This window comes from Colletotrichum spaethianum, assembly GCF_022836535.1.
Source record: "Colletotrichum spaethianum MAFF 239500 DNA, contig51, whole genome shotgun sequence".
Taxonomy (NCBI): domain Eukaryota; kingdom Fungi; phylum Ascomycota; class Sordariomycetes; order Glomerellales; family Glomerellaceae; genus Colletotrichum; species Colletotrichum spaethianum.
In genome coordinates this window covers 14,465-32,291 of record NW_026054821.1, presented here as the reverse complement: position 1 = coordinate 32,291, position 17,827 = coordinate 14,465, and the positions used below count along the sequence as shown (strand labels likewise).

The 17,827-nt window shown below is 57.2% G+C and overlaps 4 protein-coding genes across 4 annotated transcripts; 1 reads left to right on the top strand and 3 right to left on the bottom strand.

Moving 5' to 3' along the window:
• Positions 1 to 79: 79 nt before the first annotated feature.
• On the bottom strand, positions 80 to 1,669 carry ColSpa_11790 (kynureninase 2; the record flags this gene model as incomplete). The annotated part of the gene is made up of 3 exons (XM_049278002.1): positions 80 to 1,003; positions 1,058 to 1,419; positions 1,546 to 1,669. 3 exons carry the CDS (start codon positions 1,667 to 1,669, stop codon positions 80 to 82), a joined length of 1,410 nt encoding a protein of 469 aa, XP_049133959.1.
• An 8,542-nt stretch (positions 1,670 to 10,211) lies between these two features.
• On the top strand, positions 10,212 to 13,570 carry ColSpa_11789 (NAD-specific glutamate dehydrogenase; the record flags this gene model as incomplete). The annotated part of the gene is made up of 3 exons (XM_049278001.1): positions 10,212 to 10,506; positions 10,560 to 13,479; positions 13,540 to 13,570. The coding sequence occupies 3 exons, from the start codon at positions 10,212 to 10,214 to the stop codon at positions 13,568 to 13,570; spliced, it is 3,246 nt and encodes a 1,081-aa protein (XP_049133958.1).
• A 1,413-nt stretch (positions 13,571 to 14,983) lies between these two features.
• ColSpa_11788 (malonamoyl-CoA synthetase vrtB) lies at positions 14,984 to 16,999 on the bottom strand (the record flags this gene model as incomplete). The annotated part of the gene is made up of 3 exons (XM_049278000.1): positions 14,984 to 15,095; positions 15,190 to 16,341; positions 16,443 to 16,999. The coding sequence occupies 3 exons, from the start codon at positions 16,997 to 16,999 to the stop codon at positions 14,984 to 14,986; spliced, it is 1,821 nt and encodes a 606-aa protein (XP_049133957.1).
• Positions 17,000 to 17,366: 367 nt separating this feature from the next.
• On the bottom strand, positions 17,367 to 17,714 carry ColSpa_11787 (malonamoyl-CoA synthetase vrtB; the record flags this gene model as incomplete). The annotated part of the gene is made up of 1 exon (XM_049277999.1): positions 17,367 to 17,714. The coding sequence occupies one exon, from the start codon at positions 17,712 to 17,714 to the stop codon at positions 17,367 to 17,369; it is 348 nt and encodes a 115-aa protein (XP_049133956.1).
• Between the last annotated feature and the right edge of the window lie 113 nt (positions 17,715 to 17,827).

The following is a 17,827-nucleotide window of genomic DNA, read 5'->3' as shown; positions in this document are numbered from 1 at the left end:
CACCTTTGCTTAGAACGTACCAGCCGTAGCAGAGGAATACTCCTCATGCTTGTAATTTTTGTTCTATTTGGATCCAAGTCTACGTGCTCTTGCTTGTTCTCTGCAAAGCCTTGCCAAACTGCTCCACAAAGTCAAAGCAGTCCGCAAATGTGTTATACAGCGGCGCCGGCGCGACCCGGATGACATTCGGCTTCCTCTCATCGATAACCACACCAACCTCGTCGAAGAAGTCCATCACACCGTCAAGCAGCCCGTCCGCCAGCAACAAGCTCAACTGTGCGCCACGTTCCTCCGGCCGCCTCGGCGTAAGGACGCGGAACAGCGCCCTCTCCTTGTCCGGCATCGCCCCGAGCAGCTCCTCCAGGTACCCCGTCAGCCTCAACGACTTCTCTCTCAGCGCGCCAACGCCGCCGGCGAGCTCAAACACCTCGAGCGATGCGCACAGAGATGTAATGTCTAGCACGCTCGGGTTGCTCAGCTGGAACCCGGCGGCGCCGGGCGCCGGGTGGAATTTTGTGGCCATGACGAAGCGGGACGACTTGTCGTTGCCCCACCACCCGCCGAGCCGGTTCACGTACCCCTTTTCGGAGTCCGGATCTTCGACCGAAGTCGTCACGGCGGTGTGTTTCGACTTGACGAACGAGCCGCCGATGCAGCCCGGCCCGCCGTTGAGGTACTTGTACGTGCACCACGCCGCGGCGTCGACGTCCCACTCGTGCAGCTTCAAGGGCACGTTGCCGACGGCGTGGGCGAGATCCCAGATGACGAGGATGGAGTGCTTGTGCGCGAAAGCGGTGATGGTCGGGATGTCGAGGAGCTGACCTGTGTAGTACTGAATCCCCGGGAGGAGGAGGAGAGCGGTGTCCGAGGCGTGGTGCTCGATGGTGGAGAGGATGTGTTGGGTTGTGAGGGTTGGCTCCGTCGATGCTGAGGGGGCTTCGATGCAGACCATTGACTCTGAAGGTGAGAGGCCGTGGTGTCTGATTTGAGTCTCCACGACGAACTGAACGGGTGTCAATCTCACTCATCCTTTCATCTTGCGGAGGGAAGGACTCACGTGGTCGCTCGGAAAGGCCTTGCTCTCCAGGATGATCTTATGCCTGCCTTCCTTCTGGGGCTTGTAGAACGCCGCCATGAGGAGATGGAGGTTCGCCGTCAGGGTCTGCATGACGGCCACCTCAGACTCGTCGGCGCCGACGATGGGGGCCATCATCTTAGCCGCCTTCGCGTCGACGTTGAGCCATGTCGGCAACGGGGAGTCCTCGAGAGGTTTGAAGTGGCCCTGGACGCCCTGCGTAGCCCAGGTGGACAGATACTGCTGAATCCTCACGGCGGTGCGCTTGGGCTGCAGACCGAGCGAGTTCCCGCAGAGGTAGGTGCACTTCTGCTGGCCAGCGCTGGGAGCGGCAGAGCCGTCATCTTTTGGTCCCCAAGCATGTCAGCCTTTGAAACTAGGGGTATAAAAGAGGAATGTTATATGATGGGAGGGGAGTGATAAGTGTCGTCTGATGCAACAGGGGAGTGAGGCAGCCTCCAATTGCTGACCTTTCTTGGCGAGGGTCTTGCTGGTGATCTCTTGCTTGGTCGGGATGACGAATTCGTCCCGCGTGTGCCTCAGCGCGTCTCTCTGGTCCAGGGCCTCGGCGTGTGCTCTACTCGAAGGTTCCATCTTTGGGGCAGGCTATTGTGGGTGACCTTTGACTAAGGCGAGAGCTACCGCAGCTTCTGACCTTGGCTGGAGGTTGGGAGGGGGACTCGAGCTCACGGTGAGACGGGGATGGTGGGGAAATCGTAATGAAGTTTGTGACTCCTGCAGGTATTTCGAAGTTTGAAAAAACGGGACCGATGGTCCTTTGGTTTGTATCAAGATCCTTGGACTAAACGGGCCTCGGAAAACACATTACGACATGTAACTCTAACGTTGGTTTCGCTGTTCAACAGTTCGAACTGAAGGAGTGAAGTCATGATGCACCATACCCGCACAATATTTCCCGCGTGGTGGTCCGCATAGCCCAATGAGGGGTTCAGACGGTCCCCGGGCTGGCGGGGCACGTTGAAGCAGCTGGCAGCATTGTGAAGCAAGAGCGTCACTGCCAGTCAGCCAGTACGAGCGTGGTGAGGGGAGGATTGCTGACCACTGAGAGGCCCAGGAGGCACCAGCTGTTCCCACCATGGAATTGGAGAGAGGGAGCAGGGGATCCTCTTTTTCTCCAACAACTTGACAAGGTGGATCTGGGATGTCTTCGAGGTAGGTATGGGAGATGGAGGATGGGGTGAGATGATAGATCCAGCTCGATACACTTTTCTCTGCCAACATTCATGTACATAGTCCAAAGTACAGTGTACTTCGGTATGTACCTCCCATTCTCGCTGTTGTCAAACCTCAAAGTCTGCATCGTGACGACGATGAAAACTTTTTCCTTCCCTCTGAAGCATTAAAGCAAATAATGTGCTCGAGCCAAAAAGCCTCGAATTACGAAATATGGGAGTTTTCATTACCCCCTCAAAACCCCGGTATTACCCCCTCATTACCCCATAAGCTGGCCACATGCGGGGTATTGCTGACTCGTCTCTTGGCTCGCCTTGCAAAGATGCACGGGGTGACGCCCGCGAGTCTGGGGCACGGGGGTGGATGCCGTTGTTGACGACGGACAGGACAGGACAGGTCCTGGCAAGGCCGGCCAGGTACGCCGCGTACCTACGCCGTAAACATGGCGGGGGTGGGCTCGCTCGTCTTGCCTCCATCCCACAAGGTTCGTGGCCTGGAGGCTGGACTAATACGTCGGTCCCTGCTGGGTGGGTTGACATGTACACTCCACGCAGATGGGGCACCTCCTCCAGAGAGGAGGAACGTAGAAACAGATGGACGGAGGTTAATATGGAGGGACCGGGTGTGACGGCGTTGGACGGACGGAGCAGCAGCAAGACCGCTCCCGCCATGTTCGGGCGATCACAGTGCGGCTGATCCGGCAAGAGATGACTCTGGGGTTTGGAGAAAAGTCTAACCAGCTCCCACCCTTCCTCCGATGCCTTCGTCGTGTGTCCTTCCGGGGCACGGCACGGGATCTTACGACGGCGGCTGTGAGGGCTGACTTGCAGGAATTGCAAGACTTGCAGATCCTGAAGCACCTGAACCCGACGTGATCGTTTCGGATTGAGCCAGCGTCACCCTCGGCTTAGGTGGATCATCTGCTCAGAGGAGTTGACATTTTGTGTTCCCCAGCAATGGCGGCAGAGTTGAACAAGTGCTCACTCATATCGAGGGGAGACGAGCCAAGCGACCGTTGCGGCCGGCAGCTTGGAAAGCGTCTCCGGGCCCGGATGATCTTCGCACATGTGTTCCTAGCTTCATGCGTCTCTCTCCGGGAGGGTGGGTAAGATTCTGCTCTCTCAAGTCTAGCCAAGGACCAGAGACCTGACGAGTTGACGCCGTTCATGTCGCCAATGGCCATCTATCGGTGGGCTGCCCCAATGTGTGATCCCGACCAAAGACGCAATAGGGAGAAGAAAGACAAAAGCTCAGCAGGTTTCTTCTGCATTGTGCCATTCACGGTCCCAAGCTCGGAATATGACAACGAACCGTGGTAATCGGCCGGCAGGCCAGGGCTGGGAAGAGCTGCTTGGCCAAAGAAAAGTCAGACTGACGTTGGGACAGTCTCGGGTGGAGAATCCGACGTGATCACCACAGTTTTTTCGTAGGGCCACAGGAGGCTCTGCTTGGCTGCCGCTTACTCAATGTTTTCCTGGGGCATGTCACAAAGTTTTCCCTTGTGGATCCAGGGACCGTCGATCGAGGAGGGAACAATTCACGACACAGTACGGTTCCTGAGTGGGCTCGAATCGATGGACGGAGCTGATTGTTGTCAGTCGCGAGGGCCTCCTTGGGTTTGTTGTCCAACTGGCGTAAACCGCGGGGATGGCTCTTTGGGCTACTAGACTCGGGCGAGCGATTTCTCTGCTTGGAGCGGGCAAATCCCGTTTCACAGCGTTGGTTGGAGTGAAATCCCTTCAGAAGCACCATTGGAAATAGGCACCGGATCGCGGTGCCTTTCCGGATCGGAACTGATGCGGCAGAGAAGCGCCCGTCGATATGCACATTCGAGGAGGCCTCTCTTGTTTGTGAACCCCCGACCCAGACACAAGCAATATCCAAGCCTGACCGATCGGCTGGCCGGCCTGCATGCGCTGCAAGTGCAGCGGCCGGCATTGCGTTTGTGGCATTCGCGACGGATGCCGCAATTTTCGCAAGCGCTTCTGCAACTTCGCAACCGAGCCTCTGGCGTAAGCAAGGGGCGAGAGAGATGGGCACATGCAGGCATCGTGAAGTCTCCTTTGGAGGAGAGTTTTGATTTGATGTGTCACGAGTTTCTCAGACCTAAAACCGTGTCTCCCATCGTGACCTCGGGCTGGAATGGTGTAATTGCCATGAACCCTGAAAGGAGGAAATTAAAACGAGGCATCGTGACCTGTGTCTTTTGGCTGCCCTCAGGCCCAAGCTTTCCGGGGCATGGAAAGGGGACCTGGGGACGTTGGGGACATGGGGGGCCTCGGGAGAAGTGCGAAGGTGAGGAGGACAAGTGACGATCCGAGTTTTTTCTTCCCCTTGTGGCGGTGCAGGGGTTTATTTGGGTCACGATCCAGTCCAGAGACACAGTCACCATTCCCCCGAACACGTTCCCCCATTCGAGAGGGGTAGATTTAGACAAGAGGCGGTAATGTGTATGTGCGTGTCCACACCTCGAGGCGATAGTTCTAGAACCCGGCTTCCGCGAGGTCAATCAGGGACGGTGAGGACGGGACGAAGGCATCGTGACACATATTGTCTCTTGGAACCCCAAGGGGGCCGTGGTTGGTTAGCATCTCGCCCGACCCCTCGTCTCTGTCCCGTTCGGGCAATGTGTGGATTGCGCAGGCAAGGAATCTAGAGAAACACGTAGTGTCTGGATTGTGGACAAGCGACAATGCCTTAGGTGTCCGACTTTCTAAGTCATAAGCAGCCGAGTTGGATATCCATTCCAAACACTCTAACCAGCTTCGAACGAACCTCTTACCCCATAACATCCACCGTTGCTGACTAGCACGCAAGCTGGCGCAAGCTCGCAGGTGACGGCGGCGACGGCGGCGGCGGAGGCGGCGGAGGCGGCAGGATTACTTTGGTTACTTTTGCAACGGCTCTTGGACGAAACAAAAGACCACGCCGGACCGCGTGACGGAAGGTAAGGGAGGGAGGGGGGTGTCAGACACCGGCAGTGTTTTACAATGGCCGTTTCCATTTCGTAATGGCGATGCGGGATCGCGGGTACCTCGACGGTCGGGGCCCTGGCCTGCCCAGCTTTTTTTTATGTAGACTGGAGCTCGACGGAAAGGAGACTCAAAGTGAGAGGATATCAATTGTGCGACGTACACTACATTCTTTTTGGAAAAGACCGGGTTGCAAACGAGCTGAGGCACGCTTAGCCCCCGGCCGAAGTTGGGCAAAAACTAGGTTTCCCGTCATCCAGAATTCCCCAATGTGGCCAAGTCGGTCTGTCCCGTGGCCCCCTCGCCTTCGGGGTCGCAACTGTGCGCTGCTGCACGATCAAGTAATCTGGGGGTAATGGAAACTCGATGATTTCGGGCCCGGCTTGCTGGGGAACGGACTGTCTGGCTTTGGGGCGGCTGTGGAGTCAGCCGCCGCGCTCCCGGGCCACTCGGGGAGGCGGAGAGAGACCTGACCTAGGCAAGGGCCATCCCCAACATGTGCCGTCTCGTGATCTCTCACATTCTTTTTCTGGTGCTGCATCGTGGATACACATGCCGTCCTGTTGTTGGGGCGTCCCTTGGAGAAGGACTAGTGCAGGCTTACAGAAGAAGGCTGGACCAAGCTGTGGGCAGAAACCTGGGGTAATTGTGGGAGAAGGGGTCTCGGGTCGTTTTCATTACCCTCTCGTAACGGAGGCGTGCTGTTGTCCTTGGAGGGGAAACCGGGGAGTGTATGGTAATGAAAACAACATCAGGACGAACATGGCTCGTTGCTGGTATCCGTAGTTTGCATTGGGCTCTGGGTTTCCTGCAGGGAAGCTTGTCGTCTTTTTCTGCCTTGACTCGCAAGTCGGCTAAGACAAACGACGTGCAAGTTTCGTGTACTTGCCAGCGAAGAGATATTGCGTCTTTTTGATACTCGAAATTGCAACAATTCCACACGCCTCGGAGTCACTTATAATGGAGACAAAACCTTCTCTTATCGGGGGTCGTAGGGGGGTCCGCTGGCTGGGCCGGCGCTTGAGAAGCGGGCGTTTTGAGCTGCAACACGAACAAGCGGTATAAAAATAAAAACAAAAGGCGGACACGGAGCACAAGGTACTCGAGACCTCGACCGGATCCGTTACGCGCGCCGCCAAACGCTTGTAAGAGTCGCAAACCCGCAGGTTCCTAGGCACTGGAGAACGGGTATCCAGGTACCGGCCCTCCTCCGTCACCGACACTGTCCCATTGTGACATAGTCCTGCCGTGCCAAAGGCCCTGTGCGTTGGGTTGCGTTTGCGACTGCGTTGTTTATTTGCGCCGAGGAACAAACATGAAAGGAGAGGTATTGTCTGTACTCTGTACTATGCCTGTTGTTTCGTCTGGATCTGCGTCAAGAAGCAAGACGGCGGCTACCAGTGCCGAGTTGTCGGGGCGTCTGGCAAGAGACGGAGAGGGGAGAGGCATAGAGGGACATCGTCGATTACGAAGGGTTGGTGGATAAACCCGGTCCGCACAGGGAACACATTGGACTGAGTAACCAAGTGTATTGCTCACGAGATCCAAGGCCGCGCGGAGAGACCGGCGGCCCGGGCTCTTGACTTGCGGCCCCAGTCGTGCCATTGCCCAATTTGACACATTGCACAGCCGATTCAACAGGCAAAGTGTCCTCTGCGTTGCTGCAAGCGACCGGACGACGGTGGCTAAGATGCTATGTCTTGCCGAAAGGCCATCGCAATCGGCTTTGGCTTGGGGGTGAAGCAAGTTGTCGGTGGACGACCGAATCTGTCTCTGACATCTGAGATCTTCAACCCAACCGGGCCGGCCGAGGCAGAGGGGCGGCGGCCTGGGCTTCCAGCCTGGCAGCGCCTACCATGAGAGGAGAATTTTTTTTCTAATTTGGAAGGAAAAAAAAGGGAAAAAAAAAAAAAAAAGGTCGGGTAGCCCCTCCGACACTCTGTGACCAGATACGATACAGCAAGAAACAGACCGAGAAAAAAATGCAAGGGAATAAAAATGCAAAGATACAAGAGTGTGGAGAGGAGAGCCTCGAATAGCCGTGACATGGCAGGAGATACGTATAACAACAAGTACATTGTACTCGAATTTGTACCTCTAGAGACAAAGTACCGGGTACGTACCGGCGAGAGGGCATCGTGGTCTCTCCCAGTGGAGGTTTTGCGCGTCTTGGTGGTTTCTTGGTGCCCCTCCATTGGCGCATGTGATGTGCCCCATGTGGCAGCTCCCAGGCCTCACTTGCCTCAGCTTGTGCTCCAGCCTGTCAACCAAAAGACCGCCTGCCATGGGCGCGGGGCTCCATCGTACCTGACAATGTACCGTTTACCCCAGGCCCCCCCCGGGATAGTCGTGGGCCAGTGAGTGACCAACACCAACGCCGGCGCCACTGCAAGATGGAAGAGGTACTCCGGTACGTATCTGCCCTTTTGAAGCTGGTGATCCAATCAGCGACGCAAATTGCCGTCTGCTGCCTACCCGAAACGGCTTAGACCGGTTTCTATTTGGTAATAGTTCGCCATTTGCGCTGTGGGTGAAGTCATCATCGTGATCCAGCACTTGTAGGAACCTCACAGAAGACAATACCTGGATTCCAAACGGTACAGTGGTTTTGCAAGGATGCATGTCAACGTGCCTGAAGTATGCGTTTTTCGTCCAGTATCTCCTCACTTGTTGCGAGTCACCTGCCTGGCTGGGGGTGTGTGTACATACATGAGCAGAAAAAAGAGTGGGAAGGAGAATCGTAATCGGCATTCTACGTGCAGAGCAGCGCAGAGCAGAGCATGAACAAGACGGTCGTCAAGTCGTCCAGTACCCCGAGTATAAAGGTTAGAGTCGGGCCTGTTGGATCGTGAGTCTCTCCGGCCCCTGATCGACTTTGGTATTCCATCCTCATCCTCATCCTCATCCCTCCTCTCTTCTCTCTGCCTCCCCCTCCAAACTGCAGCTCGGCATCAGGTCGAAACTGCCTTTCACCAGCAGCCTCCAGCAGCAGCAGCAGCAGCATCATCATCATCATCCCTCTTGCTCCGGCTTCGTTCCTACTGGCCCAAGAACCCCTTATCGCCCGTTCCTCTGAGCCACCAAACAAGCACCAATACCGTCCTCACCATCCAATCCCTCGTGTTGGTCGGCTCCCACCTCAGCAACGACGCCCGTACTCGCCTCTTTTCTCTCTCGCGTCAGCCACAAGCCCCAGCCAACAGTAGACTGGCCCGGCATCCATCGCTCTCCGGCCTCCTTTCACAGCCCTGTGGCTACCGCCTTACACTACGACCTTGCCCGTCCGCCCTGCTGCTATTTTCAGCTGAGCACAGCGACACAGCAGCCCGAGTTAGTTCAGGGTCCTTATCTCTCCAAAACCTGCCCCTCGGTGTCGCCACATCACGCAAACCAGCGTCACCGTCACCGCAACTGAATCTCTGGTACCCGTGCCTGAGCCAGGATCTAGAACCCAGTGTCCTCTTTTTTTCTTCTCGAATCCAGCGAGAGAGATTCCAGGCCCCTCCACACCCGCCATTCCAGCCGCCCAGTCACGCAGTCCAGTGACCACCGGATTCCATTTCCATCTGTATCCCCTCCAAACCCGGTCCCCTTGATTCTCTCGCCCCCTGGGGCCTGAACAGAAGCAAGATTCTCCCCTGTCGAGGAGGGGAAAAAAGGTACCAGCATCAGCGAATTGACCAAAGCCGGTCGGATGGCTGTGTTGCCCGGGATCCCCATCATCCACCTTACGTCAATTGACGCATTCTAATCGCCCACCCGCTTGAGCAAGTAGTCGCAACTTTTTTTTGCAGAGGCAGAAAAAAAAAAGGTACTTGGTTTCCCGTACCTGAGAAAGCTGAACAAGGTCGCGCCTACGGCAGCTTCCACAATACTAATACGGGCAATCCTGCTGACCACCAGTCACAGTTTACAGGGAAACTCCCCTCTCGCTCTGCCCGCTGTATCTTTCCCTCGTGAACACGGAGAGAAGAAAATCACGTATATATCGAACACTTTCTGGGCTTGGAGCTACTTCCCTCGACCTCGCTCCCCCCCATCAACTCCTTCTTTCATCCCGTCTTTGTCTACCATCAAAAGCTGTCTCTGCTGCCATTGGCTACCGCGAGACACTCGGCTCTTTGTCGTGCACCCATCAACTCGAAAGCCTGGCCGAGCACAAAATTGCCCCGCCGGATCGCCTCTCCGAGACTTTGACATCAGCCAGATCGGGTGCACATCGCTCGCTCGCGCGCTCAACAAAACACCACGCCCTCCCCCTCGACGATATCTGCACTCCTCCCCCGGAACTAGACGTCGTGTCTCTCTTCCTCTATCTTTTCTCTCCCACCCCTTTCCTACCAACGAATCCGCAAGGAGCAGGTATCCGAGCCCATTGTTAGCTCTGCCCTCGCCTTGCACCTGATCCTGTGTATCTGAACCGGATCAGCATTGCACTAGTTTGCCGAGAACGCAAGGTACGCCCGTCCGAGTCCATGTCCCCCCAATTCTATTTCCCTCCCCTTCACCTCGCATCGCATGCCCCTGCCCCTCTCTTATCAGTCCGCCCATTGCACGAGCGTCCAGCGGTGAAGCTTCAGCGCAAACACGTTGCTCTCTCGCTACCTACCTTGCGCGCGCGACACGCCTGCGCTTCCCAAGCATTGTTTCTGCCATTCCCGGCCTTCCCCCATTCCCAACCCACGGTCTAGAGAAGCAAGCCTGCTCTAGATCCCTACGAGGCATTACCGATCCCGGTTCTCCCAACGGGCGCTCGAACAAAGCTCTGCTGCAGCAGTCTGAGTCTGACTCACAAACATCATGTAACTCTCCTCGTTGCTGCGATGCTTCGTCGTGTCGGGCCGCCTACTTAGACCTTCGGGTCGCCCGCCCCGGACGCCCAGCTTCCCCCTCTGCTCTTCATCATCGTACTCGCACCGTCACTCCTCATTAGCCCCTTTTGCTCCCCCGTGGACATATCGCCCGCCGCAATGTTGGCCCTGTCCATCAATACTGACCTTCCCATGGATAGATATTCTTCCGAGCCAGACCCTCTCGAAGAAATCTCCGACATCATGGCGACCGCCGCCCCCCCTCGTAACAAGATGCTGGGTCAGGTTCAGGCCGACTCAGCAGAGAGCAGCCGCGGCCCCTCTCCCCAGCCTACACATTTCAGCGTCCCCCTGGCTGCCCGTTCCATTGGCAACGGGCACAGGGTCCTGAGGTCAGCAACAGTCGGCTACATTGCGCCGACGTTCGTTGGCAAGCAGGAACAGATGGAGCAGGGTGAGTTTGGCAAGCAATCGGGCACTTGGACGCCACTAACACGCGCAATCCAGTCAAGGAGCTCATCAAGAACAACGGCTGGATCCCCGATGCCCTCATTGAGGAACAAGTCGCATGGTTCTACAACGAGCTCGGCATTGACGATGTCTACTTCAAGATCGAAGTCCCCGAGGTCATCGCCAGCCAGATCACCTCCCTGTACGCTGCCAAGGTGGCTGCCTTCGCCCGCGAGGACAAGCGTGAGGAGATCCGCCTCGACATGGAGGCCCATGACCACGCCATCTACATTGACACGAGCGAGCCCGGCCGAACCTCTGTTGCCGGTCCCCGCTACGAACAGCGCCTCGAGGCCAAGTATCTCGATCACACGGGCAAGTCCAAGTTCCGCGTCGAGACCTTCCGCTCTCCCGGTGTTCTGGGCGCATCGCCCACCTCAAAGGCGACACTGCGCTGCTACTTTGTTTACCAGTGCCTCTTCAAGCAAAGCCCGGAGACAACGGACCCCAATGAGACCCGCTTGGAGGTTATTGCCGACAACGGTTTCCTCCAGAAGGCCACTAGCAACACCAAGCAGATCTACCAGGAGATCATCGAGCTCGCGGTCAGTAGAACTGGCCCTGTTATCGAGGTCTTTGACATCGAGGGCTCTCCCGAGAAGCGCTTGGTCATCGCCTTCCGCTCGCGCACTGCTCGCGGCTTGTTCTCGGCTCTCAGTGACCTGTACCATTACTACGGCGTCACCAGCTCCAGGAAGTACGTGGAGCAATTCGCCAATGGCATCACGGTCATGAGTATCTACCTTCGCCCCGCCATGAACATCGAGGGCAACTTCCCTTCGTTGGACCAGTCAATCCACCAGATCACCAAGGAGATCTCGCTCCTGTACTGTCTGCCCCAGAACAAGCTGCACTCGCTCTTCACCTCCGGCGAGCTCAGCCTCCAGGAGACCGTCTACGGTCACTGCGTCTGGGTCTTCATCCAGCACTTCCTGAACCGTCTCGGTTCCGAGTATGTCTCTCTCTCAGAGATCCTGGACCCCAAGAACCAGGCCCACACGGCACTTTTGTCCAAGTTGAAGCGGCGTCTGAGGACGGAGACCTTCACCCCTGACTACATTCTCGAGATCATCCAGTCGTACCCCGGCCTGGTTCGCGCCTTGTACGCATCCTTCGCCTCGGTGCACCTCGCCGTCGGACCCGACTTCGACCGCCACTTCATCGCCCCCACCCCTGCCATCGAGGTCCTGTCTGATGCCAAGCTCAAGGAGCGCATCACTCGCGACGTGTCTAACGAGCACGAGGAGATGGTCATGACCGCCTTCCGCGTCTTTAACAACGCCATCCTGAAGACCAACTACTTTACCCCCACCAAGGTTGCCCTGAGTTTCCGCCTGGACCCCTCGTTCTTGCCCGAGATCGAGTACCCCAAGCGCCTCTACGGCATGTTCCTCGTCATTGGTGCCGAGTCGCGCGGTTTCCACCTGCGTTTCAAGGACATTGCTCGCGGTGGTATTCGTATCGTCAAGTCCCGCAGCAAGGAGGCGTACGGCATCAACGCCCGCAACCTCTTTGACGAGAACTACGGTCTTGCCAGCACTCAGCAGCGCAAGAACAAGGACATTCCCGAAGGTGGCTCCAAGGGTGTCATTCTTCTTGACCCGAAGATGCAGGACCGCGCCAAGGAGGCCTTTGAGAAGTACATCGACAGTATTCTCGACCTCCTCCTCCCCGCCCAGACTCCCGGCATCAAGAACCCGCTTGTGGACCTGTACGGCAAGGAGGAAATCATCTTCATGGGACCCGACGAGAACACTGCTGACCTTGTCGACTGGGCTACCGAGCACGCTCGCGCCCGTGGTGCACCCTGGTGGAAGTCATTCTTCACTGGCAAGTCACCCAAGCTGGGTGGCATTCCCCACGACACTTACGGCATGACCACTTTGTCTGTCCGCGAGTACGTCAAGGGCATCTACAGGAAGCTCAACCTTGACCCCTCCACTGTCAAGAAGATGCAGACTGGTGGTCCTGACGGTGACCTGGGCAGCAACGAGATCCTGCTCAGCAATGAGAAGTACACTTCCATTGTTGACGGATCCGGTGTCCTCGTTGACCCCAACGGTATCGACAAGGAGGAGCTCCTCCGTCTTGCCAAGTCGCGATCCATGATTGTCAACTTTGACATGTCCAAGTTGTCCAAGGATGGTTACCGTGTTCTGGTCGATGACAACAACATCACCCTGCCCACCGGCGAGTTTATATCCAACGGCACGTCGTTCCGCAACACGTACCACTTGCGCGACACTGGCCTGACCGACTGTTTCGTTCCCTGTGGTGGTCGCCCCGAGTCGATTGACCTGATTTCGGTTAACAAGATCATCAAGGACGGCAAGTCGACCATTCCCTATCTGGTCGAGGGAGCCAACCTCTTCATTACCCAGGATGCCAAGCTCCGCCTGGAGGCCGCCGGCTGCATCCTGTACAAGGACGCCAGCGCCAACAAGGGTGGTGTGACGTCTTCGTCTCTCGAGGTCCTTGCCTCGCTCTCGTTCGATGACGAGAACTTTGTCAAGCACATGTGCCACGATTCCGAGGGTCAGGCTCCTCAATTTTACCAGAACTACGTCAAGTCCGTCCAGGCCAAGATCCAAGAGAACGCTCGTCTCGAGTTCGAGGCCATCTGGCGCGAACACGAGCAGACCGGACTCCCCCGCAGCGTTCTCTCCGACAACCTCTCCAACGCCATTACCACCCTGGACGAGGAGCTCCAACACTCCGACCTCTGGAAGGACGAGAGAATTCGTCGCTCGGTTCTCCAGGACGCCCTTCCCAACCTTCTCTTGGAGGAGATTGGTCTCGACACCATTATTCAGCGTGTTCCCGACTCGTACCTGCGCGCCATTTTCGGCAGCTACCTCGCCTCGAGGTTTGTCTACCAGTTTGGCAGCCAGCCTAGCCAGTTTGCTTTCTATGATTTGTAAGTTACCCCCTCCTCACCCCCATACATGGGCCATTTGACTAACTGTTATTCTCCCAGCATGGCCAAGCGTATGGCGAGCGTTAACTAAGCGGTGGCCGTTTTTGGCTGCTGCCTGACCGGTGCTCGGTCTGATTGTGTTTTTGTTTTGCATGACTGGGCTTTGGATACTCGGATAATGTCTTTCCTTCTGGGTTATACACGCATGGGAGGTGCGAAAGAACAAAAAGAAAGAAAGCGGACAGCATGGGACGAGCAAGACAAAAAGAAACAAAAGGGTTACATGAAACGTCCCCCGACTGCGGTGTGGACGATTGCATAATAGGAGTTATTGGGTATGGTTATTACTACATGGCATGAGCCTGATCCTGCGACGATTACGGCCTTTATTCAATATGACTTTTTATCACTTCAGATTCGTGCCTCTTTCGACCTGCGAGCGTGTGATGAGATGCGTGGTCATGTTGCTAGGCAAAAAGTCAACTACAATCTCTGTCTCTTGCGACTCGCGACGGAGTCGTTTCCCTCAAGTGTCTTTGTCTCACTAGGCGGCAACAACTCAAGATCGTGAAACTCGTGTCTGAATTCTCGTTTTCGGTTTTTGTGTAGCCCGCAAAATTCCAACCAGTGATGACATCTAAGATTAACCCCATCCCCCCGGCCCTGGAGATCCCGTCCGCAACACCGGGAATGGAAATGCAGATCCAGGCCGTAAGCCGCGCGCAGGTCCACGCCTGCGCAGGAGAGGAGGATGTATGTAGTTGAATGGAGAGCACGCGGTTCTAAATCCACGCCCTCCCTTCGCCTTCCCTCACCACCCCCGTCTCCGTCTCCATCTCTTCCTCCTCCTCCACGTCCACTACATCCACCACTATATCAGGCCCAGCCCATCGGGTCTGCAAGCTCCAGGCCAACCGGTCCGTTCCGAGGGCGCGCGCATGAGGTGACTAGGAAAAGGGTTGCTGCTCCGGGCGGTCGTTGGCTGGGTTGGGTGCGAGGTGGGTTGGGCACGCGGGTGAGGCGTGGGGGTCTCCATCATACATACGTGCTCACACACACACCCCTCCCGGCGAACCCCCACGCAGATTAGACCCTCATGGTCATTGACTTGGTATTTGCTCCGATGCGCGCATGTCGATCCGGCCCAGGTCCCGGGACACTGGGACCAAACGTTGGCAGCTTCCGACTTCCAATCATGCTCATTGGTGTTGGGGGTCGCATGCAAGAAACCACCACCACCACCACCACCACCACCACCACCAAGATCCCCAAAATCAAAACCAAAACCATTACCGGGACCGAATCCGCCTCCGACTTTGACATTAACAGCTAGCGGAGTTCGATCATGCAATGTAAATCAAGTCTCGCCGTCTTTCCCCATCGCATCCCTCCGTTTCCCATGCGTAACCCAGCCTGACCCGCTGAGGTCTGGTAGCAGCAGCGTCAAGCGGCGAGGTGAAGCGTCTATCGCACAAAACAATCGTAGGATCAGAAAACAAGAGAATTAATGCGTCGTGGCCCACGCGCGGAACCACTCCAAGGCCTCGGGGTTGGCGACGCTCGCGTTCGTCTTGACGTCCATGCCGGAGAGGATCTGCTTGACCGCCACCTCGATCCTGTATCAGTTGTGTCAGTTTTTCCTTCGTCCTGAATAGTAGTTCCCTGCATCAAGAATTTCCAAAGAGACAACACAAATGTCGTGAAACTTACTTCTTCCCGTTGCCCGTCTTCGGGATGCCGCCACCACACTCCTCGACAACACCAGGAACGTGTCTCGGACTCAGCTCTCTCCGGATAACGCTCTTGATCTTGGCCCGCAGCTCGTCATCGAACTGGTGTCCCGCGGCGGGCACGACGAAGAGACACACCGTCTCGTCGGCGTCGGTGGCGCGTCTCCGACCGACGCAGACGGCGTCCTCGACCTCGGCAGCGAAGAAGCGCGTGAGGATGTTGTAGATCTCTGCGCTGCCAAAACGCACGCCCGCGGGCTTGAGGACACCGTCGGAGCGGCCAAGCATCACAAGCGATCCCGTCGCCGGGTTCGGGATTTTCACGAAGTCGCCGTGGTGCCAGACGGCGCCCTTGACACCGCAGACGTCGGAGAAGCGTTCAAAGTAGGCCGCCTGGTACTTCGCGTCACCTCCGGTACCGAAGAAGGTCAGGGGCTGGCAGGGAAAGGGGGCCGTGCAGATGAGGTCGCCTGGGTGGGATGGGTCGGGGAGGGATTCACCCGAGAGGGAGTCCACGGCGCGGATGGCCATGCCGAGGCCCGCGCATTGGATTTCGCCGACGCGGACGGGGAGCAGAGGGCAGGGGGCGCCAAAGAGGGAGATGATGTCGGTTCCGCCGGTGATCGAGGCGAGGTTGACCTTGGACGGGAAGGCCTTGTAGACAAAGGAGAAGGTGGAGGGCGGCAGGGGGCTGGCGGTTGAGTAGATCGCCTCGAGGGGTGAGAGGTCGATGCCGGGCTCGTTGACGGGGTACACGGCGTTTGCTTCGAGGGCGGTGAGGTAAGCAGCGGAAGTGCCGAAGTGGGTTACGCGGAGGTCAGAGAGGAGCCGCGGGAGCGATAGGTGGCCGTGGGGCTTGAAGGGGGAGCCGGAGTAGAGGACGAGAGTAGCGCCGACGGCAAGGGCGGAGACGGACCAGTGCCACATCATCCATGAGGTGGTCGTGTAGTAAAGCATGCGCGAGGACGAGGTGAGGGAGCCGTGCAGGGCGTGTTCCTTCTTATGCTGGATGAGAGTGCCCAGGGCTGTGTGCACAATTGCTTTGGGCAGGCCCGTCGTGCCGCTGGAGTAGAGAATGTAGAGGGGATGAGAGGGGGGAAGCTGCTCGAACTTGAGAGGCTCGTCAGGGGCGCTAGTTCTCGGTCAGCAGGTAGGACAAGGAGAGACCGTAAAAGAAAGAGAGAGAGAGAGGGGGGGGGGGGGGGGGGGAGGGAGGGAGGGAGAGCCTCATACCTTTGCAGAAAGGACTCGTATTCCTCTGCGACAACGCCCGTGGCCGTCAGGCCGTCAATGGCAAGATCACAGCCAACATTGTTGATGACAACAACTAGCTCGAGCCCGTTCCGCATCAGAGCCCTGACAATCTCCTCCGTCTTGTCGGTGCTGCTCCACTCCTTGCCGTTGTACACGGTACCGTTGTCGGCAAAGAGGACCTTGGGTCCGATCTGGGCCAGGCGGTCAAGCACGGCGCTCACACCGTTGTCGGGGCTGATGCCGGTCCAGATGGCTCCAACGGAAGCAGCAGCGAGAGCGGCGATGATAGCCTGTACATGGTTAGATACGAAGCCAGCAACGATGTCGTCGGGCCGGACACCGCGGGCTCGGAGACCGGCAGAGCAGCGGCGGACAGCATCACGGAGCTCGGCCCAGGTTGTGGAGACGGAGGGGCCGAGTTCGGTGGTGGTGATGGTCGCTACGGCTGTGGGGTCGACGGTGACGTTGGCGGGGAAGAGCAGGTTCTCGGCAAAGTTGAGACGGGCACCCTCGAAGAAGTCTGGACGCGGGTACATGGGCGCATTGAGCGGCAAGACCTAGGGGCAATCGGGTCGGATCAGCTACTGGTCTGCGGGGTGGAATGGAAACTCATCGAGGGCGGCACGGGCGCCGCTGTTCGGGGTAGATGGGCAACGGCATTCCCATGAGCCAATGGACGGCTCATGGCATGACTCGACTCTCGGAAACGCCATTCATGCAAAGCTGTCTGCCATGGCCACATAGCCATCCGCCTCACTGAACGCCAATATCAAGGTTCTTGACCGAGGGTTTGACGAGGGTTCAAGACACTGGTGAGGGTGGCATCGGCGAATCGGCCCCTTCGTCATGTTGGGGTCGTCTCTGGCACTTGCCGAGAGTTTGGGTCGTTCTCTCACACTGATGTCACACAAAGTCCTTTTCTTCCTTGCCCTCTGCCATAAGACAGGCAGTCAAGGCGCGCCAAGCAGAGTGAAGCCAGACAGGATGAGGTTTGGGTTGAGTTTGGGATGTGACGAATGGCATTGGCCAGCGTACCTTGTCGAAGGGCCTTGAGGCCGTGATGCCCACAAAATGCCAGACCTCCTCCCAGAACTCTGCCACGTTCTCGATGGACCACTTGTACAGGCCGGGGTAGTCTGCCAATTCGAGGCCGTACTTGGAATTCACGCGGAGAAGGAACGCCCACATTGGAGTCGAGGTGGGGTCCGGGTGCCGCCAGAGCTCGTTGCGCGTGACGCTGGTGACAGTCATGCTGGGCGAATTGGATGGTTTGGGGGGTGGATGAGACGGTGTATGAGCGAGATGGGGAGAGAAAGGGAGCGGCAATTGGCGCTCCGGACGAAGCCTGAGCAGTTGATATCACG